The 25,594-nt window shown below is 35.8% G+C and overlaps 1 protein-coding gene across 6 annotated transcripts in view; it reads right to left on the reverse strand.

The window, feature by feature from the left end:
- Window positions 1-25,594, reverse strand: part of CalpA (calpain A) — a 698,286-nt gene that overhangs the window by 84,856 nt on the left and 587,836 nt on the right. For all 6 annotated transcript variants that reach the window (XM_090376655.1, XM_090376654.1, XM_090376656.1 and 3 more), the window contains exons 5-6: window positions 9,538-9,706; window positions 741-821 (exon numbers count right to left, since the gene is read on the reverse strand). In XM_090376655.1, coding sequence (XP_090232781.1) covers window positions 741-821; window positions 9,538-9,706 — 250 coding nt within the window. The remainder of the gene's footprint in view (window positions 1-740; window positions 822-9,537; window positions 9,707-25,594) is intronic.

Below are 25,594 nucleotides of genomic sequence, written 5' to 3' on the forward strand. Positions count from 1 at the left end.
CTATATTGATTACGAAATAAAAGAGCTTTTGTATTGTAAATACTGTATTTCATTGATCATTCGCAAATTTTCATAATTTCTGGAAGACAAGATACAATGGATTTATGATAACTAAAGTAAGAGATGTATACTTGCGAGTGCAACGTATCTAAATGTCTAGAAAACAGCGTCGATTGAAATACCAATCTTGTAGTTGAAGCGACATACGCAGCTGTTCGGGGAAACTAACAATGGAATGTTATGAAAATGCGAGACGAAAAAATAAATTGTTGACAAATATTTGTATTGATTGTCGCAGTCATATGACAAATGCTTGTATTGTTGCAATCATACTTACTTCAGGACGTCATATTACTCAAATTCTAAAAACTTAGAACTCGAAAGACTATCACATCCAGGTATTATCGTAAGGGGGGGGAATGATGACCAGGCTGACTGGAGATATCATACCAGTCACGAAAAATGCATCACGTGCTCTAATCACAATACTAGTGAGTGCTCCGCGCAGACTAGTAGTGTGAACACCGGAAGCACCTCCGGAGGAAGCCTACATCGGATGACATCACTTCCGTGAACATCTGAAGCGCTTCTGGCGGATGACGCCACTTCCATGACGTCATCCACTGCAGTCATCAAAAAGTAGGCAAAACTGCGAGCCCACTGTTAAAATATTCACAGCTAACCACTGTATACAACTATCTTATTTTACATATTCTACTCATATAATATATTGAACTTACTAATCTGACTCCTGTGATACTGTAAGCATGCCCTTTAATCAAGCCATTTGGTAGCTCAAGCTCCAATATATTGGGATCAGGCTGAAAAAAAAAAGGAAAAAAAGCATTAGCTGTACTCCCAAAGTGTGCAAGTTAGTACTGCATGAGAACATGAATGTATGTGTGTGATATACAGTAAAACCCCATATCTGAAATTTTCTGGTGACCAGAAAAAAAGATGCAAATTTTGTTATTATTCTTATTCTTGTTGTTTGTTTGTTATTGCTGCATCAGCTTCCATGGCTATAACACACCTCTTATACTTTGTGGGAAAATATAAATTCAAGGAAATAAAAACAAAGTTGATTTTTCATTTCAATTCCTTCCATACACTGAAAGTAATCAGAGCTTAAAAACTTTTAAAATTAAATTTTGAGTTAAATTATTTATTCTCTTATTAGGAATACATATACTATGAGTTTTCAGATTTTAAAAGAACAAATAGTATCCCAAAAACAATATAATTAGAATCTGTGATAAAAAAAAAAAACCCACTGCACACTTAATTATATAAAATTTGGAGGGCTGACTTATCCTTTTAAGTGTTTTGCAACCAACAAGATTCACCTTCATAGATAATGCAATTGTCTTATCACACACAGTAGAATAAATTTTGCCTTCTCAACAATTTCCCCTGATATTGAAAATGTAAAAAGGCCTCTGACAGAAAGTAGAAAACAGCAAAATATTTTCAGAGAGGAAAGAGAAATAGGCATGAGACAAGTGACACTGTTTGAAATGGAACATGCTGCCCTGCCATTGCACTAATTTCCAGCAAATTTTTTAAGTAAATGGCAGAACAACCTTTTGGTAATGTTTTTCTTTTTTTTTAATTTAAGTATTGCAATACCAAAAAATGGCCAAAAAGTTAAACTGCCATTTACTTAAGAGATTTGGTTGAAAGTAGCATTGGAAAGTTTGGTTGAAAATATCAGGGCAACTCATTGTAAGACAGAGTTTGTTCTGCTGTGAGTAATAAGACCATTGCATCAACCAATAGTTAGATCCTGCTGGCTTCAAATACAAATGAAAGGAGAAATCTGCCCTCCTAACTTCATGTAATTTCAATAAGGCCAAATAGCATTAGCTATGTTAGAATTTTGAGAAGATTTAAAAAAATCTTCTCAAAATTCTGGGTTAAATTTCAGTTGTGTTTCACAAATTGATAAAATTCAGAAACACAAGAGATTCAATTTCCATAAAAATTAAACTAACTTTTATTACATGCTGGCTGTAAATAATGTACTCAAGATGATGAAATAAATATGCACATAACTGAAATATGCAAGTCTACAAGATCGTGAGAAAGTCATTAGCTATTTCAGTTAAAAAACACAAGTATTACCAAACAGCAGAAATTTCAACACAAAAAGCATAAACAATGGGAAACTTAGCTTTTTAATATATAAATAAATCTTTATTTGCCCTACCATACTAAATAAAGTGTTACATTGGTGAGTGACAAAAATCCAGTCCACTCAAAGAGCGTTTGCTAGTGCACTCAAGCTCCTGACCACTCGGCTACATCAGGCTTAAGGCATAAAGGCATATTTAATGAGAAAATCATGCATAGAATTATAGGCAAATAAATGGGATCAAAATAAAAACGTTGCCAATAACGTAAATATGGGGTTTCACTTATATTATAATTTTCACTGAAAATAAGTTGCACTCAAAAAAGTCCATTGAAAAAATGCTAAACAAAATTAATTACTGATTTTAATTAAAACTTCATATTCATTCATATTACAGCTCTATATACAGGCTGGCAGCAGACACATCGGCCAGTTGTTTATACTAATACATTTTTTAGTGAATATATTCAAATGAAGACACTTTACACTACATAAGTAAAGCTATAAATATGAAATATTATCTAGATATAAATCATAAATATGATTTAAAATGGCTCTTTAAGTCTCATAAACAATTGTTAACCAAACAAATTAGCAAATGCTTATTTATTTTGAGAGTCACCTCCTTGACCTATATATCTTAATAGGGAATTAAGGTGAAATAAAAAAATATTAATGATATACACTGTAATTAATTACAGTGTATATCATTAATAGATACTCCAGACAATGTAATTATTAATTACAGTGTCTGGAGACTAGGCACCTGCGAGGTGATCTGATTGAGGTGTATAAAGCTTTGAATGATTTGAGCATGCTCAATGCTGATGGGATTCTTCCTCTTCCTCTTTTTTTTTTTTTTGGCTGATGCTATATAAGCTTGCTTTCTTGCATCATGTGCCTTTGTTAATGCTCGATATCCCCCTTTAGTGTATACTTCCCACAGCTCATAAATATTAATTTATGCCTGAGAGGGCATAAATTCAAACTGAGGAAAAACGGTTGTAGGATAGATGTGCAGAAGTTTGCCTTTAGTCAGCGGGTGGTTGATTGCTGGAACAAACTTCCATCTGTCGTTGTAGAAGTTGATAGCTTAAATAGATTCAAGGCAGAACTTGACAAACATTTGGAGCGAGTGGATGGGTGAAACAAGGGTTTTTTTTTTTTTTTTTTTTTTGGCTGATGCTATATAAGCTTGCTCTCTTGCATCATGTGCCTTTGTTAATGCTCAATATCCCCCTTTAGTGTATACTTCCCACAGCTCATAAATATTAATGAAACCAAATCATCAAAAATTTTAAAACCAAGGGTCTACAGGCTTGGAAATATCATCTTCAGTTGGTTTAAGAGTTAGTATTAGAGTTGGCAAACTAGGGAAGTAAGCTTAAAACAGCATCAGCCAAAAAAAAAAAAAAAAAAAAAACTACCCACCTCATCTGTATATCCCTCTAACAATTCATCTAAATCTTCCTTAAATTTATTCACACTACCCACTTCTATAACACAAGATGGATATTTGTTTCAACAATCACTCTCTGACTGAAAGAAAATTTTTGCATATTATCCTGTAACCATCCTTTTTTAATTTCAGTTCTGTCCCCTTATGTGTGTCGTCTGAGGAATAAAGTTGCCATCAGCATTTAGTTTACCTCAATCCATTTAAAGCCTCAAACACTTCAATCCAGTCTATTTAAAGTGCCTAGTTTCCAGGCACTGCAATTTGCAGAACTTTAGTCTTTCTTGGTAAGAGTACCCTTTTGTGTCCTTAACTAATCTTGCTGTTCTTCTTTGCACCTGTTTCAACAGATCCACATTCTTCCTAAAATGAGGCTCCCAGATCTACATGCAGTAATCATGATGCAACCTAACCACTGCCTTATACAACAGGATAACCGCTTCCTTGTTCCTGATGGCAAAATTCCTCGATATATCATATCATTGACAGAACCCCACAAGCTGTCCTATCAGCCCACCTTAATTGCTCAGAAAACTTTGTGGTCTCCAATTACCCCTAGATCACTTTCGTTTTGCACCACCTTAAGTGTGGTGCCACTAGGTTGATATGAGATATGGTTACCATTTAAAAGAGAAAAATATCAACTACAACTGATATCAGCTCATATACCAACTGAAGATGGTACTTTAAAGCCATCACTTAGACTCTTGGTATTTAAATTTTCAATATTTTAGTTTCACTACTGTCAGTGAATCAATTTCCAGTGGGGATATCCCAAATACTGTGATGAAATAAAGCAATTAATAAAGGCTATACAATTTACAGTTATACAAATTAAGGCTCTTTGAGCTCCATAATTTAATGCCAAAGAAATGTGGCAATGACATCATTTTTGCCAATACTAATATTAAATGGAAAAGAATATGAACTTTAAAAACATTTTTAATTTAAAATATGTGCATAAAAACAAGGGGGAAAAATTGAGTTTGATAAGAAAAAAATAACTAAAAGGACAATAATTTGTACATGTTGAACATAGCCTCTTTTTGTACATAGCTCTGAGCAAACCGGATTTGATACTTAGTGCATTGATCTCATATTATGGAGGCACTTTATCACAAATTGCTTTGCCAGTGCACTGCTCTAATAAAAAACACTGCTCCAATGGAGAAGTATACTACTTTTTATTTAAAGTGTCCTCCACTAGCCAGACCCAGGTTTTGAAGTTCAAACTGACAATCTCAATTTATCTTTGGGTTGACAAGTCTACCCAGACCTGTGTTTCAATTCTGACTGAAGTTTTGTTGGTGGGCAGCTAGGCATTGTAAAGACCCGAACAACCCAGTGATGAGATATATCTACAATATGTGAGATGCAAGATAGTGCAGTAAGTAAAGTAGACATAATTAAGTTCAGGGTAAAACCCCCTCTTGTAAATGTCAGGCAAAGCCACTTTCTCTATATAACTATAAGTAAACTGGGTTTGCTAATTAGTGCACTATATCATATTGTAGAGGCAAATGTAAAAGTACCTTCACAATATGATGAAATGATTTGTTTTTGATTCCAGTTTTGTTTCCAAATTTTTTTTTCCAAGTTGCATAAATGTCCTGATTTTCTAAAATTTTAAATGTAATAGTTTATTCAGCAGTTTTATATCATCTTCATTTGCAGAAATTCATTTTCAATCCCAAACCAGTGATGCCAAATACAACTTTATAAAAGGCATTCACACTTCTGTTGCTTAAATGTGGCAGTTGTGAGAAGTCTGTCCTAGTTTACTGAAAAATGGGCTCTGTACATCCAAAACACATTAAGTACGCAGTCCTCATCCTGTTCAATGACATATAAATGACATAATATGAGGTATGATCAAAAAATTTAGGGACTGAAATAATATTTGGGAAATGATGATGCTTACTGGCTATTCTGATGGATCTTCAAATTAATCTCCTTCACACTGCACACACCAATTCCAATGTTCCTGTAACTTCTGGAAGCATTCTTGATAGGCTTCTTTTGGAATTTCTAATAGTTCCCATGTACATTTAGAGTAATTTCCTCAGACACTGTAAATCTCTGACCTATCCAAAGGGGACTTTAAGCTTGAGAGATAAATAAAAAATCATGGGAAGCTAAATCCAATAAGACTGGTCATCAGATTTAGCTACATGTGATTGCTCCCTGCAAGTTTCTTGTAAAGCACTGCACAGTGATGGAGTGCTTTGCAAGAAATTCTTGAACAGAAAGTGCCAAGTGTACAGGGAAATTGCCATGTTCAAGTGCCACTTCCCTGAAGATCACATTTCCAGCCATTTTTTTCTCCAATCAACATTGCACAATTTCCATAGAAATGTTTTTCACTATTCCTGATTCATTGTTTGATGATGCAAAACAGGTTCATAATGGACAATGTCCTGCAAGTCAAAAAATAAGATAAGCATGATCTTCACATTGATTGAGCTTAGAGAAGACAGAGTCTTCCATTGAGTGGACTGAGCCTTTTTCCAGATTATAGCCATGCACCCACAATTTGTCACCAGTAATGAAGGAAGAAACAGTGTGGGCCAGCAGCAGCACACTGATGGAGATCCAGACATGCAAGAACTCACTACTCTCTGTAATCATAACTAAGGATATGAAAAACAAACTTGGCTGAAATGCATCACATGCCCAGATCTTGTGACATGTCCTATAAGGAATATCTATTTCACTAGCAACTTTGTGAATAATTAAACACTGATTACTCCTAATCAGATTATGAACACAAATAATTGAATCATTAGTTTTTGAAGATGAATGATTAACAGAGGGCATATCATCTTTTACAGACAAGCAGCCCTTTTTAAACTGTGTGAACCACTATAGTCTTTGAATGATACGTGGTACCTTCTCTGAAAGCTGCTTTTAACATTTACATTTTGCGGATTGGGTTTCTGTTGTGTTTTTCCCTTATTTGAAACAAAATTTGATGCAAGTGTACCGCTCAGTAAATCATTCATTTTAAAATGAAACAAAACACATAAAACAACTACTATAAGGCGCCTCCGTAGCCAGGTGGGAAGGAGCAGCAGTGCGTAGCACACGCTTCTTGATTAGACCGGGGTTCGAGCCCGTCACCACCAAATACGGAGGATGCGGAAAGGTCAGGGAATGACCACCGCATATCCCGGAGCAATATGGCCTTAGTTGCTAATGCTCCTAAAAACCAAATAACAAACAAACAACTTCTATCCACCACACTAATTCAGACTGACTTCAGGTAAATGGGTGATTCTTGCGTTTCAATGTATAAATGAGTCCCTGAACTTTTTAATAATTCCTCATATGATGCAAAGGCCCATTTGATAAGTACCTCTTGCTTTGGCAAATTTTGCTCAGGCAAAGAAAACATGATAAATTAACAGAAAATGAATGATCAACTTTTCTTTTAAAGTAATTGTACACCTTTCATTTTAAAGTAATTGTTGGTAAATCTCTCCAACAGCACCCTTCCTGTGACATTATTCCATAAAAAATCCCACAACAGAATATTAGTCAAAAAAGCACATTCCACTGTGACTAGTAGTTCTCATACAGGAAAAACAAAAATTCTACAATATAATATTAATATAAAAACTACATTCAATTGTAACCAATAGTTCTAATACAGGAAAAACAATATTTTGTGTGTTTGTGTGCATGTCCGCATGCATACAGGGCATTTCAAAAGTATGTGCAAACATTTCTGGAATGTATTCTAATTTCAGAGATAAGAAAATAAAATCATATAAACACATTTCAAATAATAAACAATATGAATAAGCACATGTACCTAGTAAAATGTTTATTTATACTAAATATAAATGCCTGCTTCTTATTTACTTTCTAATTCTTTATTGTTTTTATTATTTTTTATTATTCAAAACCTGATGGCCATTTTTTAATACATCAATAGTTCCATAACCATTTAGAATTGATGATATATATTTATATGAGGTTTTTTTACATTTGGTCCCTACAATATGGCCCATAATTTTTTGCAAATGCTTTTGAAACACCCTTTATATATATTTAAAGTGAAAAATAACACAGTAATCCCTCACAAACTGTAGGTGATATGTTGCTGAAAAGTACCATGGTTGGCAGGACTAACACTCCACAGTGTTAGTCATATAAAATATGAGCATATTTTATATATATATATATATATATATATATAAAAAAAACAGTAAACTTCAATATTGAACTTATTACTTATTGAATGTTCAAAGGCCATAATAAACAGTAAAAAAAATTTAATTTGTAACATATACAAGGTAATCTTCAAAGCATTTCAAAAACAAGTCCAAAATACATCCAGGGGGAAAAATAAATGTAAGTCAATGTTTATTTTAACATGTCCATGCCAAAAGAGTAATGAGATCATCATTAAGAGGGTAAACCATAAACAAATTCCCTCATTCTGTACTATCCACTAAGGTGCCTCCGTAGCCAGGTGGGCATAGCACGCGCTTCTTGATCAGACCAGGGTTCAAGCCCGTGACCACCAAATGCGGAGGATGCGGAAAGGTCAGGGAATGACCACCACATATTCCCGGAGCAATATGGCCTTAGTTGCTAATGCTCCTAAAAACTAAATAACAACAACTACCCACTAAACTTATCCAATGATTTACTGGAGGCAAGAGCAGGAGGGAGCAGCAATTATCGTGTTCTTTTAAAGAGACTGACCTGGATGGTGCACACACACACACGGATTGTAAAATTTCAGTATACAAATATAAAACTGCATTATATGAAATTTGAAGTTGGAAAACCCATAACTGAGGAGAGATCATTGTAAGATATAATAAGAAATAAAAGCTATATAATTTTTTCTGCATTATTTAAACTACATACAGTATATACTGTATACATACACTGGTGTGCAAAACTTAAGGACCAACACTATTCTAAAGTTTACAACCACAAAATCTTTACTTAAGGTACTCTTTACTGATGAGAGTAGATTCAGTCTCAGCAGCAATTCTGGAGGTCAGCTAATATGGCGAGAGGTTGGCACACGGTATCACCCCGCAAACATCACTGAAAGGGATCAATATGGTGGTCGAGGTGTTCTCATCTGGGAAGGCGTTATCTTGGATGGACGTACACAACTCCAGACACTGGAAGGTGGTACTGTACTGAGGTAATCCTTCCCCACATGCGTCTGTTCTGAGGTGCCACTGGTCCCGAGTTCGTGTTTATGGATGATAACGCCACACCCCATCGCACTGCAACTGTGATATGCTTTTGGAAAAGTGAGGACATTGTTCGTATGGATTGGCCTGCCTGTTCTTCTGATCTAAATCCCACTGAACACATATGGGACTCTGGGGAGATGCCTAGCAGTACATCCACACCCACCAGAAAATGTTCACCAGCTGAAGATGGCGCTGACAGAGGAATGACGATGTTACCGCAAGAACTTATCAACAACATTGTTCTAAGTATGGACAGGCAGTGCAAAGCCTGCATTGACATTAGGGGTGGCCATAACTCCTACTGAGGACCACCTCTTCCCTTTGTTCCATCTTTGGCAGTGATGCATCTGTATCACGGCAGCCAGTGCAATGTTGCCATTTTTGAATAAAGTCCCCCTGTACTGTTTTGTTTATGTTGTTGCATTGGTGTTGTTTCCTTCATTATTTCTGTACCTCATAAGGTTCCTTTGATATGCTTTTCCCATATCCAGGCCACTCCCATGAGAAGCTACAGGTGAAAACCTGCCTGGTCCTTAAATTTTGCACACCAGTGTATTTATTTCAAATGTGGATCACCAAATCCAATCCACCTCTGCCACAAGTTATCCTTCCACAGTCCTATAACTATGTCAATTATTTTGAAACTATTACACTTTTTACTTTTAGCCATTAACATATATTAGCAAGAATGTTTTATAAGTGGTAGTAATTATAAATACAACCTCAATTGAACATCCCATTAATGACCATCTTTCAAATGCTTTCAGCATAATACGAAACAAATTAGCTGGTGGCTTGGACAAGTCAAAGAATTCTGTAACTCCTCCTGTAAAATCCTCCATTGCTTCACAAGTTGTACCACCCTTCAGTGCCTCATATGATCCATGTAGTCTAGAATTTGCAAAAAATTTATTTTCATTATGTTAAAAATTACACTTAAATAATTCAGAAAATTAAAGATAATAAGAAAACAATGAGATAGCAAGGGAAAAATTGTAAGCTTTCATGAGATTCAAATATATATTAAAAAATTAAATTTAATTTCATTACATCCATAACAAGTTTTCTAGTTACTAGAGTTCGCCACCTTTTTCAAAATCTGACCTGAAGATGATTTTGTGTGTGTGTGTGTGTGTAAGGGTAGGGGGGGAGAAGGGAGTAGTGAAAACAATCCTGAAATATAAAATACTTTTTAGATTATTTTATAATTAAAAATTTATTAGTTAAATCTTATTCATTAGAAAAAAGAATTAACAAAAAGCTTCTTTATGATAACTATTTACTTTTATAGATTTCTAATTTCTATACAAGTATATTTTGAAACATTCTGACTCACTATACAAGTGTTAAGTAGTTTTTGAAGGTATATTATAAAAAAGCAAATGTTTGCCATAAGGGGTTGGAAATTTTATTTTTTTCTTTGGCATTTCTCAAAATGATAACAAACCCAGAATTCAAACATGGGATTCTTATATCCAAAATTCTGGGTAAAAACCAGGGATGTTGTAGCAGTAGTAGCAGAGGCATATGATGCAAGAAAGCAAGCACATGAGCTTATGTAGGATCAGCCAAAAAAAAATCATATACCCATTCCCTCTAAAAGTTTGTCCAGTTCCTCCTTGAATTTATTTAAGCTATCAACTCCCACAACGACAGATGGAAGTTTGTTCCAGTAAACAACTTCCCACTAACTAAAGGCATATAATAACAACTCTACCAAACACTGAGCAGTCCTGCTCAATTTTTGACGATCTTTCATTATACATGGGGGAATCACTTCAAGTCAAGAAACGAAAAGAAAAGAAATATAGAAAAAAATTGAGAAAAATTATTATTTCAAAGAAAAAAAATTAAATTTCCATTCCATTTTCAATGCGGGGAGATGCCAGACATTTCAGAGAGTAACTCGTCACTGGCATTCAAAGAGAAGTGCAAAAGACAAGGAACACACCTAAAGTATTAACCTACAAATAAATTTTCCTATGGCAACAAACTATTGTAATTAACTCGGGTTATTATTAAATTAAATTGTCATATGAGAATGTACTTTTGTAACATCCTGTATACAGAATGAAACTATTGGAATATTACGAAGCCTACCATCGAATTAGTACTATATTTGCTTTACAGGTGCCAACTATATAAACTAGCTGTCATAAAATTAAACGTCACCCGTCATTCAATTCGAAATTAATACGTATTATATTAACTTGTCCACTTGGGAATAAATATTTCCTTGTCCTTTAATTTTAATACAGTATTATAAAAATGCAACTCGCCGCAAGTTGTTAAAACGTGTAAAGCATTTCGTGCATAAACTAAACGAACACGACAGATGCAACCACTTTATGAATTATATCAGTCAAGTGATGTCTAAGCTTTTGACACATACTTTGCACATGCCATTACGGTTCACTAAATGGCAGACATATCTCGCTTATGCCACCAACCCGAAACTTATGCATAACTGAGTTCAACGGGAGAAAAATTAACTAATGATAATCTGAAGCATTAATTACGAAGAGTCAGAACGCATCAGAATTAACGGGAATTATTCTGTTGCTAAAGATGTTATGTAACAACTACGAATTTAAAACTAAATTTATTAAGACATGCGACTTTTAATCCTACTGAATGTAAACAAACAACAACAAAAAAAAAAGATATGTACAAACATCTTTTTCAGAAAAAAAAAATCATTACAAAGCTCTCATAATGAACAGAAAATTAAATAAATACTGCTTCGAAGCAATTTTTTTAAATATTTTTAATAAACAAATTGAAGATCAGAGAAGGTAATCGCTTCGTGGCTTTTCTATTAGCTTCGAACGATTTTGATTAATGGAAAAATCCATCTATTAGTTAATATTTTTTATCCACCCAATTAATAAAATTACTTTAGGGGGAAAAAAAAGCAAAAAACAGAGGTGTCTGAATAAATTTGCCTTTAATAACTACTACATAAAGTACCCGGCTTGGCAAGAGTTGTAAAAATCAAAATTGCTAATAATACTTTGTGTGGAGTAATTACACCACTTTAATTATCTGATAAAGCCCTGAAACATGGGCTGTTGATTAAGCAAAACATATATGACACTTATACATTTAAATGTATGAAAAAATATAATTGTAAATAAAACGTATTACGGGATAGTTTGGAAAGTTTTCTGACTAATATTTCAAAATGTCCAAACAAATCTATTTATCAGTTTTTTGTTGTTTTTTTTAACCCATCGTATACGCTTTTATCAAGTAAGATTTATTGCATTTTTCCGATTGAGAACGATGGCCTCTTTTCATTTATAACACTGAGATAGCAATTTGTGTGACAAGTTTTCTAATCAAACTGATTTAAAGCAATAATTACAAATTTCGATAATTACGAAATCCGTTTCGTTTATTAAGGGAAAGCATATAGTTGATAACATCTTCAATCGACAATGGTGGACAGTTCTGATTATCTGAATTTTTAATAATTTGTAGATAGAATTAATACGTATTAAAAAAAAAAGGAAAAAAAGAAAACGTCCAGGTACATATTCGGTTTTCTCATTAACATCCTTGGAGCTTGACACTGACAGACGTATAAGCTCTTTTTTATTGTTATAGATTAAACTTAAGAAAACATGTGCACGTCATTATTTACAATTAGAGTGAAAAACAGAAACTTCTTTCGATTTTCTTTATAGAATTCACCATAAATTTAAGCGGCAGCAGTACCTCTTATCAATGGTGAATACAGTTCTTAAATTTTGATTATACCACCCACCACGGAGTTGACTAACGTTCAGGAGCCGACCTACATAAAATATAAAAAAATAAAAAATACTAGCTAACGCGAATTCTGTTTCTTATCATTTTTCAAAATTCCATTGTAGTGGAAGTTACCGAAATACTTGTTTCATCTCGTTAATCTATAATCTGTTTTAGTACATCGCCACGAATCACTCAGTAGTATAATCAACTCAACTTTCAAGTTCACTTTGTAAGATTTTCCGATAGTTTCACGAGCGTATAATTTTGGTTTTTCTTAGGTACAGTTGAGCTAACATTTCCCTCTTAGTAATGAAAGTTCTCTTAATTCACTTAAGAATGCACATTATGTGGTTTTCTTGAGCTCGTGTTTAATTTCACAGTCTCTATTGGCTCTTATTTGAATTTGCTTCTTACGTCACGATCCCTTTTAAAACCAGATCTCGCCCATAAAAATTTGATTCCACACGTTTTTCTAAAGCTTTATCATTTTGACGCTAGTCGACTAAATATGTTGCTCACCGTTCTTCTACACCTTGTGGAAAAAAGGTCTGAGTTCGCAACCCTTTAAGACAGGAGGAAGTTTTATGGAGATTTTTAATACTATTATTATTATTATTACTATTATTAGCCATGTGGTGCAAGGAAGCCTGAGGCTTATGCTGCACCTGGAAAAAAAAAAAAAAAAAAATTCTGAATTACCCAGAGAGAGAGAGAGAAGGGAATCACCAAGAAAGATAAGAATGATGATATCCAGCTCAGGACCCTGGGTGTGCCAAGCCCATACTCACCAGATGTGAGCCCCTGGGGGGGGGATACAGTGATCGAATTCATCTGTCTTGGACAAGCGAATCTCAGACCAGGGGTACACTGCCAATTTGTTAACAAGGGACGAGTCTCGAGAAGAATTTCAGCTAAGGGTCATCCCCGTTTAAAATAGTCTGTTAAATCATACTATGTTTTTCAAAACCGAAACTTACAGACATAGGCGACCATGTGACATTGCTCTTAATACAACCAACCATACAACCATACATAAGACAACCATATGCGTGAAGCAGAGCTGTTCCTTCTGGTGCCTGTTTGTAGTACTGTCCAGTAACTGAGACTGTCTCACAATAATCCAACAACCAGTGGCCAGGGGATTAACAAACAGGATTTTAGGTGAATTTAGATTAATGCAAAGTATTAAACTAATAAAAATATTAAACATAATAGGTAATTATGTCTTTTAGTGATATCCATCAAGGTCAAAATTCCAATTAAGGAAACAGAGTTCAATTATATTAAAATTAAATTCACAGTTACACTTAAGTATTAAAACGTTCACGATCGATTTAGCAATCATGTACCACTCCTGCAAATCAACAAACAGAAAATAAAAAGAATACTTTAAAACCAGAGCCTCGATTAAAGATGTCTATTTGAAATCATTACTGCGTAATAACTTTACATAGACATCTTTAATCTCTAAAATAAGAGAATTAAAAAATTAATCTGAAAACACGACATTCTAAATTAGCTTAGCGTAGTCTCAAACCCTAAGTAATTTAAAGCAGTACATTTAAAGAGGTCAAAAATAAATTAATCTTAAGAGTGTGGACTATTCGATTAATCCAAAGAGAAAAAAATATATTTTTTTCTTCCTGACTGAATTTCTGAGAAAACTTCCGCAAACTTTTAAGACTTTTATCTTCAAATAATTAACTTATAAGAAAGTAGTCTTAAAATCAGATTAAAGAATACGAGCCTAATCTTTTCCTAACAGCTTCGGGTGAAAAAAAAAATAAATAAATAAACCGAACTTTTGTATTTGACATCATGATCGCGGCTGATCTTTACAAGCGCCAATTCTGTTTAAACTGCAATGCTGAAAAATCAGATCTAAATTAATTCCCAGTGGGAAGAATTAGCCTAATGCTCGAATGAGAATTACATCATTTCGGAATATTTAATTCCATTCCACTTAAGGGAAATTTCAGAGGAGAATCCGTGTTTTCGGCATGTGACAGCGACACCATTAATTACTGGCATTAATTATAAGGAAAAGTTCAGAGCGACTTGAGTATCACGTGGAGATCACAAAGAAAGATATTTCCGTACCCGAGGTAAAATTCAAACCGGAACCCTTTGGTTTATGAATGACTGACTATCCTAGAAGTTGTGCATCTCGGCCTTTCAAATATTTATTCCTCTTTAATTCACTTATTTAACAAGCACATTCCTGAATATTTATTGAGCAGCACATAAGTGAATATTAATCTCCCCGAGGTATTTGAATAGACTATCCGTATCACAGGCATGCGACAGCAACGCCGCATTAATTATCCGAAACTCATCTTAAGTAACAGGAAGTGGAGGTAACTATTTTCTGAAGTAAACTAAAGGAGGTGCTCTGAAAACCGCATCAGTTTTGAAGAAATCCTCCAAGCTAGAGTAAGGAAGCGAAGTGGTTTTAATTTTGGGTTTATTAAATAGAATATTTTCTTAGACATAGTTCCCAAACAAAAATGGATTGTCTGAGAGAGGATGGAAAACTTTAAGTTACAATGGCGTGATGAAATTTTGAATAGCTGTTTCTTGAATGCACAAAACGAAATAATCAATAGAGTTATAGGAGAACTCAAGAGGTTTATATTAGTGATGGGTATAATCGAGAAGTTATAATTGATTCATTCCAGTGTACTCATATCGTTTGAATGATTAGTATGAACTAATGTTCGAAGGATTAATTATGGTTAATAGAACATTTACTTCATCGACATCTCGATTAGTAATGATTATTTTCTCCTACGAATTGTGTTTCTAATAATTTTATTCAAATTCAAATGCAAATTAGCCTCTAATCACGTAAAATTTTCATTTACCGTTTGTGTATCAATAGAAACAGTCAGACCGACATCAAATTTTCAGAATATGTTCTGTTAGTCCTTTGGAATTTTTACGTTATGCTACGTGTTTTTGAATACTACACAGAAAAATTTAACTCGCCTGTTTCATGCTGATTTAAAATATGATAGAAAATTTCCCAGCAATCACAGTTTTTGTGAAATTTCTAGCTTTGTGTTTCCTAAAAATTATCATGTAAATTTTCGGAAGATAATATATTTTTTCCTTTGCTTATTATTGTCACGGATTTGAAAAAAACTAATGCTGCTGGAACAGATAATGTAAAGTTTTGTACACAAAGTTTTATTTTTTGTAAATATTTCAACGCGGTATTAATTATCATAAAAATTTGTTTTTTTATGTACCTTCAATTACGACTTATCTAACCCTTTTCTAGAGGATATTTTTTTATATTTGTTGTTTTTTGCTAAACTAAGCCAGCCGAAGTTTATCTTTCGAATGAATTTAATGAATGCATATTCAGTTACTCCGATTATTGAAATCTCGATTGCTAATCGTTTGATTATGGAAATCATATGCTCATCCACTAGTCTACATACAAAAGAAAGAAAGGATCCCGAGGGGGAGCGGAAGGAAGAATCAAAGGGGCTAATGCAGGTAAGACACATTCTGTCATGTCTCTTTATATCTTCCTTCTTACTATGATTACGTGAGTATATCATCCACTAACCATTTGGGAAGTCCGGTTCGAATCCAGTCAATAATGAAGTATAAGCAGAAATGAGACTTGGGGCTTTTACCAGGTCTTTCAGCCCATAAACGAGTTTTTCACTCTACCTTAGAACACGCAAAACTAGACGTATGATACGCTGACGCCTCACGGCCTCAATTATTCTCCCCCACCCCTCTCCATCGTTAGACCATATGAACATTCTTGATCGACCACTACCGAGAAAATCTGACAGTGAGAAATAGAATAGAATAGAATAGAATAGAATCTTTAATTGCAGCAATGATAGACATACAATTAGTCCCGTCACGGCATGGTGGTGCCAGGGGTTAACAAAACATATTTACAAAAGAGATACACATGAGAAAAAAAGATAAATCAGATTATTAACAAAGCACAGTTTTACATTTTCAGTTCGACGAGGATACCCTTCCTGTATTTTTTATTATTGACCACTTCTTGGAGGTCCCCGTCGATGGCTTGCAGTGAGGGCAGCATTTGCTTTGGCAGGAATCTGTCAGTTAGTACTAGCCGGTTACGGTTTGCTAGCAGCTGTGCTGAAGACCGGAGATAAGGGGGAGGAATGCGCCAAGAGCAGTGATCCCAGAAGTTCGGCTCTGTAATTTTACCGGTGGCCATCTTGATGGTGAACAGCAGCCTTCTTTCTGCGATGTAGGACCGGAGCTTCCGTAGTTGAAGAGCTTCTGCTAACTGCGTTGATCTGAGAGCTGGGGGAAGGTGGAATTTGCTGTTGGCCCATTTTAGAAGCCAGAATTCGGCAGAGAATATTCTTTTGATGTTGGATTCGGCGGCCGAGGCCCATATCTCTGAAGCATACAGTATTGTCGGGTAAAGGATTGATACGATGTATCTTTTTACCAGTTGTGGGTCGGTGGTGTGGAGCAGTTGTTGTTTGGCGACCCAGCGTAGTGAATTCAGCCCCGACTGTATGAGGTTTATGTGATCGTTGAAAGATAGTTTGGAGTCGAAAACGACCCCCAGATCTTTGTGTGTTTGAACACTTGGAACTGAGGAGCCGTTAAGCACAGGCTCCAACGTTGTTGGGCTGTCCTTTAGAGAGAGAGTAAGTTATTTGTGCTGATTTTAGGGGGTTAATTTGGAGGTTGAAGGTAATTAATATATTCTCACTGATCGCGACCAAAACAGTTGTCAAAGAGTTTTCAGAGATTATCCTAATTTTCCTTTCTGGTCTAGATTAAGGCAAGGGCAAATCCAGGCTTTGTTTTTTTTTTTTTTTGGGGGGGGGGGGAGGGTTCGAATCCTCTCGAAGAGCAACGAATTCTTAAAAGGCTTCTTCAGTTGCGGCTTTATTTAGATGATCTCAAATAGTGATAGGAACTTTCAGTCAGCACAAAATGCAAATCGGTCCATGAACACACACTCGTTCAGACATGATACCTGATAAAAAGATTGGTTTGGTTTTTTTTTTAGGAGCATTAGCAACTAAGGCCATATTGCTCCGGGAATATGCGGTGGTCATTCCCTGACCTTTACGCATTTTCCGTATTTGGTGGTGACGGGCTCGAACCCCGGTCTAATCAAGAAGCGTGTGCTACGCACTGTTGCTCCTTCCCACCTGGCTACGGAGGCGCCCTTGATAAAAAGACCACATGAACTAGCACTCCATGACTAATATAGTAAATACTGAACTATACCAAGATGGGATAAAACTGCTACAAATTTGTTAAGCATTCGTCATTAATTGTTCATTATTTTTTATTTGTGGCAGAACAGTTTCCTTTAGGGGATTATCGTCCAGCCTCCATCTGATGCCACGAGCGATGCATCTTCAACTTTCTTTTTAAAATTTTAACACTGACCGTTTAAAAAGATTATAGAATATTAGTCTTGACTAGGTCACTTATGCTAGCAAAACATGCCTTTCTTTTAGTCTGTTATATCATGCAGCGAGAGAGAAAATCTAGTTTCTAAGCTGAAAATAACCATACAGGAAATTTCAATGATATATGTGTATTCCATAAAGATATATCAAACTGAGTTTTATTTATCTTTCCAGATAAATTTAGCCCCGATTGACTGTTTCTGTATTTTTGTCAGGGCTTTCATGTATGAATGACGTGCGCAATTTCTCAGAGCGATGTGGCATATGGTTGACACGATACCTTTATCATTTCTTGCATAATGATTTTAGAAATAAAATGCACGTTTTAGCTACGTGGAACTAGTGCATTCTAAATTAGCCGCTCCCGTACTTGTGCGAAAGATATTTTCACAGATATAAGCTAACCTGTTAGCTTGCTTCATAAGATGTTGCTGCTGGTTTTTAAAAGGCATCGGCATCTCATGCCATACTACGCTGGTGTGTAGTATGGAAGTGTGTGTTCACGGTCGATTTATGTATTTTACATGTTGAAAAACTCACTAGGGAAATCTCCCCCCCCCCCTCCCCCACGAGAACGGCTAATCGGGGCTCTGGAGCAGTTCGATCACTGCGCCTCGATATATCCAGCCTTAACTACTAGCAAAAAACTGTTACCCAAAGTTCACACTGAAATAACCTTTAAAGCAATTTTATGGGCGATACTACATGACTTATTTTTTCAGACTATTATTAAACACTATTTCATCCCTATATATAAAAATCAAATTTATTTATTCTGTTTCGACAAAGGTATCGTGAAATCAAATTCTAAACTACTTTTAATAGTTTTGGGACTGGTTTCTCTTAGTGTAGTAGCCATTCAGAGAAAACTGTTGAATGCAACTGTGAGGTGTATCAGAGAAAAGTAAAAAGGCTACTACAAAACATGGAATATTTATGGATAAACATCATTAAAATGAAAACATGTGTACATGAAGTTGATATTTCATTGCAGCATTAATGCTGCTGGTTGGGATACTAGTTCGTGTAACAGAGATGCAGATCTCTGTTAAACGAAGCATCTCTGTTAATCTCTTATCGAACACTGTACTCTTGTGTTCGATAAGAGATTTAGGGTTTTTTTCCCTTTATACTCCTCAGTAACTACCATAATAAATGTTATCTCATAAATTTATGCTTTAATTTAGGAATGCATGAAATTACACTCTTAAAACGCAGTTTAAACTTAAAAATAAATTAAAACGTATTCAATTTAGTTTAAAATTTAAATTTGAAAACGTAATTTAAAAAGTAAATTTTAATTTAAAACGTATTCAAGGGGGGGACTACATAAACTTATGCATCTTCCACATGGCTAAAACAAGATAAGCATTTTTTTTTTTTTTTTTTTTATCGAAAACATGAAACAATTGTGGTGTTCCCTTCTGTCATTTGTATTTATTGTGCAACCCAGCTCATTGATGATAATTATGGCAACCGAGATAACTACTGCAACAGAGCATTTTAGGCAGGTGGAAAAAGGCAGCTTCATTGTGACAGAATTAGAATTTGTGGAGTAGTACAGTATTTATTAATACGTGCGTAAAACGGTTTTTTTTCCAAGAAGAACGTAAGTTTATTTTTGAGCATTACTTGGCATCCAAATTACTTTTGCAAAGTCAAGAGACATTCTGTAATAAATATTCAAATAAAATTTTAATATCGATTGCATTTTAATACAAGTTTTTTGCTGGGTTGCATTTTAATTGGTTAAACCCTGTATTTCAGACTGGCGTAACTAGCGTTCCACAAAATACGTACACCCGAAAACGTAAATAGGCTATCTCTCATTTTCACAAGGATTTAGGAAAATAATAGGGTGGAATGCATCTTAATAACATTTATCGATAAATAAGCATATTTGGCATATGTACAGTTTAAATAATAAATACGTTTCTAAAGTATCTGCAATATGTCATCAATGTTATTTTATGTTTCCCCCTGGTTGGAGTTTAATTGATAATTTTTATTGACCCTTCCATCCAGAAAAATTTCCTGCTAAAGCTCTTGCCAGCAGTGATAAGTCTAGGAACAGAAAAAAATAATAAAATAAAATAAATAAATAAATAGTACATGAACTATTTCAAAAGTTGAAGATAAACAAATTCAAATTAGGACGGGCTGCTCACTGAACAGCGTCGTCTGGGAAAATTCAGATGATCAGAAATCAAATTCCAGACACGTAGCGATACTCGTTGTATACTTTGCGATAACGGATATATGGGTTTTACTGCTGAAAACTCGGAAAAGTAGAAAAGAAAGGTAATGGATACAGATAGCGTGTGAGAGAGAGAGAGAGATGTTAAGTTTGCCAAAGAAGTAGGGGTTCGAGAAGAAATGAATCACACAGGAAACAACGAAGTTGGTACCACTCTCGCTGTTAGCGAAATTCATTGAATTAGGTAAACTGCAATGGACCACTACACCCAAGTGTGCAGAAAAGAAAAAGATGTCGTGTCATGAAAGATTCATATTATTTGGACTTCATTCCGAAACATTTGTTTTCTCTTCCAAACCGTGACCAGGCTGAGTAAAATAAGTCAACAAACTAGATAAAGTATTCCTTTTTTTCTTTATTTTCGCATTAGAGAGGCGTCAGGCCTGAAAGTTATTTTACAATTTATCTGCTACCAAAATTTGAAAAAGAAATCGAAACTTACAGAAATGTTTATTTATTTTCTTTTTTTGACCAGGTATATTATTTAACTCAAAGTAGTCGCTTCTAGCATGCTTTTGACTCTGGATGTTCGTTACTAATGCTCCTGGTTTTAATGGCACCCTTCATGTATTTAAATTCGATTTATTTTCCATTTAATATTGCATCTGAGAATCCCCGAGTTTCGAGGATCTATTACTAATGCGACATTAAAGTAGCGAGTTACCTGCTTTATCGTGTGCCGTCCATAAATCAAGCATTCCACCAATCGCTGTCGTAATTAAATGACATGTTTTCTAGAACAAAAATGCATTTAAATCTATTGCAATGTGGTTTTATATTCATGAAGACCGCGTTTCTTCATATATATTAACCAGCTCCGGATGAAAAAACATCGATAACAATGCATTCGCGAAATGACTTGGCGCTGTTCTTCCAGTCGCATTTTCCCAGGTGACTTTAAAGTTACTAAAAAAAAAAAAGAAAAGAAAGAGGGAAAAAATGAATTCTTTTCATGCTTCCTATCTATATATGCTATTGAGATTTGCATGTGCGATAATTTTTCGGCAGATTCGGTTTGCCTGACACCGAGCACTCACAATAACTAAGGTCAACAAACTTTGAAAGCGGGATGCCTACCTTCAGGGAATAATTTTTGACTGATAGTTTCTAAAACTGACAAAAAGCTTTTTTGTAACAGTGTCGATCATTATTGGAACACACAAGTGCTATGCGAATAAAAAATACAGCATTTGCTGAATATGGTGCGTGTCTTTGTTATTTTTTATTCTTCACGTGTTTCTTTTAGAAACAGAAAAATAAATAAATCAGGGATAAGAAGGAAATATTTTTATTCTTTGGTATGAAACCGTTTTTTTTCCAATTTTTTTTTTCATAAACATTACGAGTTTCTTTTAGAGATCAATTTCAATATAAAAGCTAGCTTTAGTTTCCAAAATCACACTAATTGTATGTTTAAGTTGAAAAATAAAATTTACTTTGGACCAATAGGTTGAAGGCCAGCATATGTTTTGGGCTGTGTGCTGGAGCCTAATTTTTCAATTCGAGATTTTGTTATTAAATCCTTTACTGCATATTTACATAAGGATCGTGCAGAAGAAAGCACAATAAAATCACCATCACAGTGAATAACTGCGGTCAGAAGTTCAAAGATAATAAGATGACAACTTAATTAGCGGAAAGCAAATTATTGATAAAGAGTTAAATGAATTACAATAAAACGAGATGAAATAAAACTAATTAAGCTGCACAAACGTGAGACAAAAAAATTAATGAAAGGGTGAACTTCTTTCCTGAACTTTCATCAAGATCTTCATAGGAAAGAGGGATTCCCGGAGTACCTGAAATTATGAGCATCTAAGAAAGCTATTTACATATTTTATTTCATATTTATACATTTGATCTAAAGGCGTCCAAAATGTTAATAATAATAAAAAAACACCGTGATATTATATACACAAGATATAATATTCACTGAAATCCTTCATTTTCTTCACCAGCGAGGTGATAAATTACAGTCAGCCAATGACACCTGCACGTGTAGCGAAATGAAAAGAGTTCATAGATGAGCTTCATGATTTGGTCCATTGCGGATGCGGTGGCTCCTTGGGAAAAAAATCTTAGGAGCCCAAAATCCAGTTGTTGGACAGATCTGACTCGGAATGAGCCTGTCTGTGAGACGCAATCGATGGTCGTTATGGCGCAAGAATGGGGAAAGCTCAAGCTATAGATGGGGATCCTCCAGCGGAAAAGATCCCAAGCCAGGGGAAAATGTCAGATCACTAATACCAACAAGAAGCTGCACAGTGCTGTTACCTATATGTCTCTTATTCTGGTTGGCAGTTTAGGGATTTTGATTGACGTTGTTACGATTAGTTCGGACCCGATGCTTAAAGGCAGTCCATCTCAGCACCAGAATTCTTTTGCAAATAAGCTTTTCAGAATAGTAGGGGGCGGCAGATCACCATAGCTCCACCACATATAGTATGGAGGAGTAAATGATGGCGTTAATGTAGCGCTTGGTATGGAAAGAGCATCCACCTGTAAGAAGTGTTGCTCCGCCGTTATTTATAGAGAGCATTAGCGTTTAAGACAAGACTGTGCGTGTGTTATGCCTGTACAAGTGTACAAGTAAGCTACAGAATCTTGAAATAACTGGGAGTAAAGTGGAGGAGAAACTGTTGAAGATAAACACAAGAAAGGCACCCGGGGTGGATGGGATCTATCCAAAGGAGGCAGCAAAGGAAGTAAGCAAACCCTTAGCCATAATTATGAGAGCTTCCTTGGACTCAGGGGAGGTACCCATAGACTGGAAATGTGCAAATGTGACCCCAATTCACAAAGGAGGATCAAAGGCTGACACAAGTAATTATAGACCTGTGAGCTTAACTTCTGTTCCAGGAAAATTAATGGAGGCACTGGTTAAAGAAGCATTGCAGGATCATTTAGACAAGACTTCAGTTATAGCTCTGACACAGCATGGTTTTGTTAAGGGGAAGTCTTGCCTGACCAATTTGATTCGATACTATGATGCAGTCACAAAAGAACTGGATGCAGGGAATAACTTTGATATTATATACTTGGATCTTAGAAAGGCTTTTGATACTGTTACACATGGAAGACTGCTACACAAATTGGAGCAGTGTGACATTGGAGGCAAATTGCTGCTATGGATAAAGGGATGGTTGAGGGGGAGAAGACAGAGAGTGGTAATCAATGGACACTGCTCATCGTGGACTGATGTTGTTAGTGGAGTCCCTCAGGGCTCAGTGTTGGGTCCATTATTGTTTTCTGTATTTATAAATGATATTGATGATGGTATATCGGGCTTAATGTCCAAGTTTGCAGACGATACAAAGGTTGGCAGGGTTGTCAAGGACACTACTGACACTATGCTGCTGCAACAGGATCTGGAAAGGTTGAGCAGATGGGCTGAGAGGTGGCAAATGAAGTTTAACATTGACAAATGTAAAGTACTACACATGGGAAACAGCAACCCCAGAGGAACGTGTCAACTCTGTGGTACAACACTGACAGTGGTAGAGAATGAAAGGGACTTGGGGGTGGTTGTGCAGGCAGATATGAAGTTCTCTGAGCAGTGCAGACGGGCTGCAAGAGTAGCTCATGGAGTATTGTCAATGATATACAGGAATTTTTCCAGCAGGGATAAGGAGGTGATTATTCCATTGTATAAGGCGATGGTCAGGCCACACCTAGAGTACTGTATACAGGCCTGGAGGCCTCATTTCAAGAAGGATGTAGAGCTGCTGGAACGAGTACAGAGAAGGGCAACAAGATTAGTGAATGGAACAAAGGGGTGCTCTTACGAAGAAAGGCTTAAGTTTTGCAAATTACAGTGTCTGGAGACTAGGCACCAGCGAGGTGATCTGATAGAGGTGTATAAAGCCTTGAATGGTTTAAGCATGCTCAATGCTGATGGGATTCTTCCTCTAGCTCAGAATAATCACCTGAGAGGGCATAAATTCAAATTGAGGAAAGACAGATGTAGGATAGACGTGCGGAAATTTGCCTTTAGCCAGCGGGTGGTTGGTTGGTGGAACAGACTTCCATCCCTTGTGGTGGAGGTTGATAGCCTAAATAAGTTTAAGGCTCAGCTGGACAGGTATTTTGAACGAACAGAGGGATGAAGTGGCAGTGGTTTTTTTTTTTTTTTTTTTTTTTTTTTGTTTTTGGCTGATGCTGCATAAGCTTGCTTTCTTGCATCAAATGCCTCTACTAATGCTAATGCTAAAGTGGGTGTTCACGGGACGATTTGCACGTTGTGCGGGCTGAAAAATACGGAAACTCACGGGGAGATCCGACTCTCTCTCTGCCCGAGATTGGTTAACTGCACCCCCGACTGAAGACACCTAATCGGGTTAAGAATTCTTTCAGTCTCTATGGGATTCGAATCCAATCTCTCTCCAAACGAATGATAGTGACGAAACCACTAACTATGTCACGGAGGACTCCTCAATGCCAGTGACAAATGGAAAGAAAAGGCTAACCAGCGAAACAAATTCGTTTCTCATTAAGCTAGTCTTGGTGACTCCCTTTTCTACTGCTGGCTTGTTCGTTGTTGTTATCGTTGCTGCAGAGTTTTAGGCGCATAAGCAACTCAGGCCATATTGCACCGTACACATTATGTGTGCAAATTGCGTGTGGTCGAGTTGCTGTTTTCCGAATGCAAAACCAGAGTTTCAGTGGGGGGGCGACCTCTGATGTCCACGCCACGCCTGAGACCTACTAAATCAGCCACGTTGTGAAAAATACCCATAAAAATTCCACGCATCATTGACTGGATTCGAACTCAGGTCTTTTCCACCAGGTGGGGAGGACAGTGATTATACCAACTGTGCTACTCACGAGGGCTGGTGGCTTGGTGAAGTGAGAGTGCTCTCCTCTAGTCTCCAAAGTGATATCTGGAATATGCAACAATCCGATACTAAGAAACTCGGACGCGATGTGAAAAACCCATAAAAGGTTCTTTTTTCTGACGATAATAGAACCCAAATCCAAATCTCTCCTGCTCCCTGATGCAACATTGAAAAAATGACCATTCTTGGCAAGTTTAAAGCTGTGGCTACTTTTGCTTGAAACTGCTCTGCCAACATACTGAAAATAACCGCCCATTGCGATGAACGTTTCAAATTCTATAGCCTTCTAAAGAAGCAGAAAATCTAATTAGAAATGAGAGTGTATTGAGTTGCATTTCCCAGACCCAAAAAATTCTGATGTTATATTGTTATTTATCATGTTAAGTTATATCACTATGTAAAATCGTGAAAGAATCTGCAATTCTTTAAAAGAACTTTTGGAAGTGGTAGACAACAAGCTGAAATGTGTTCAAAATGGGAAATTATACTA

This window comes from Mastigoproctus giganteus, chromosome 6, assembly GCF_048544385.1.
Source record: "Mastigoproctus giganteus isolate SK-2022 chromosome 6, ASM4854438v1, whole genome shotgun sequence".
NCBI lineage: Eukaryota > Metazoa > Arthropoda > Arachnida > Uropygi > Thelyphonidae > Mastigoproctus > Mastigoproctus giganteus.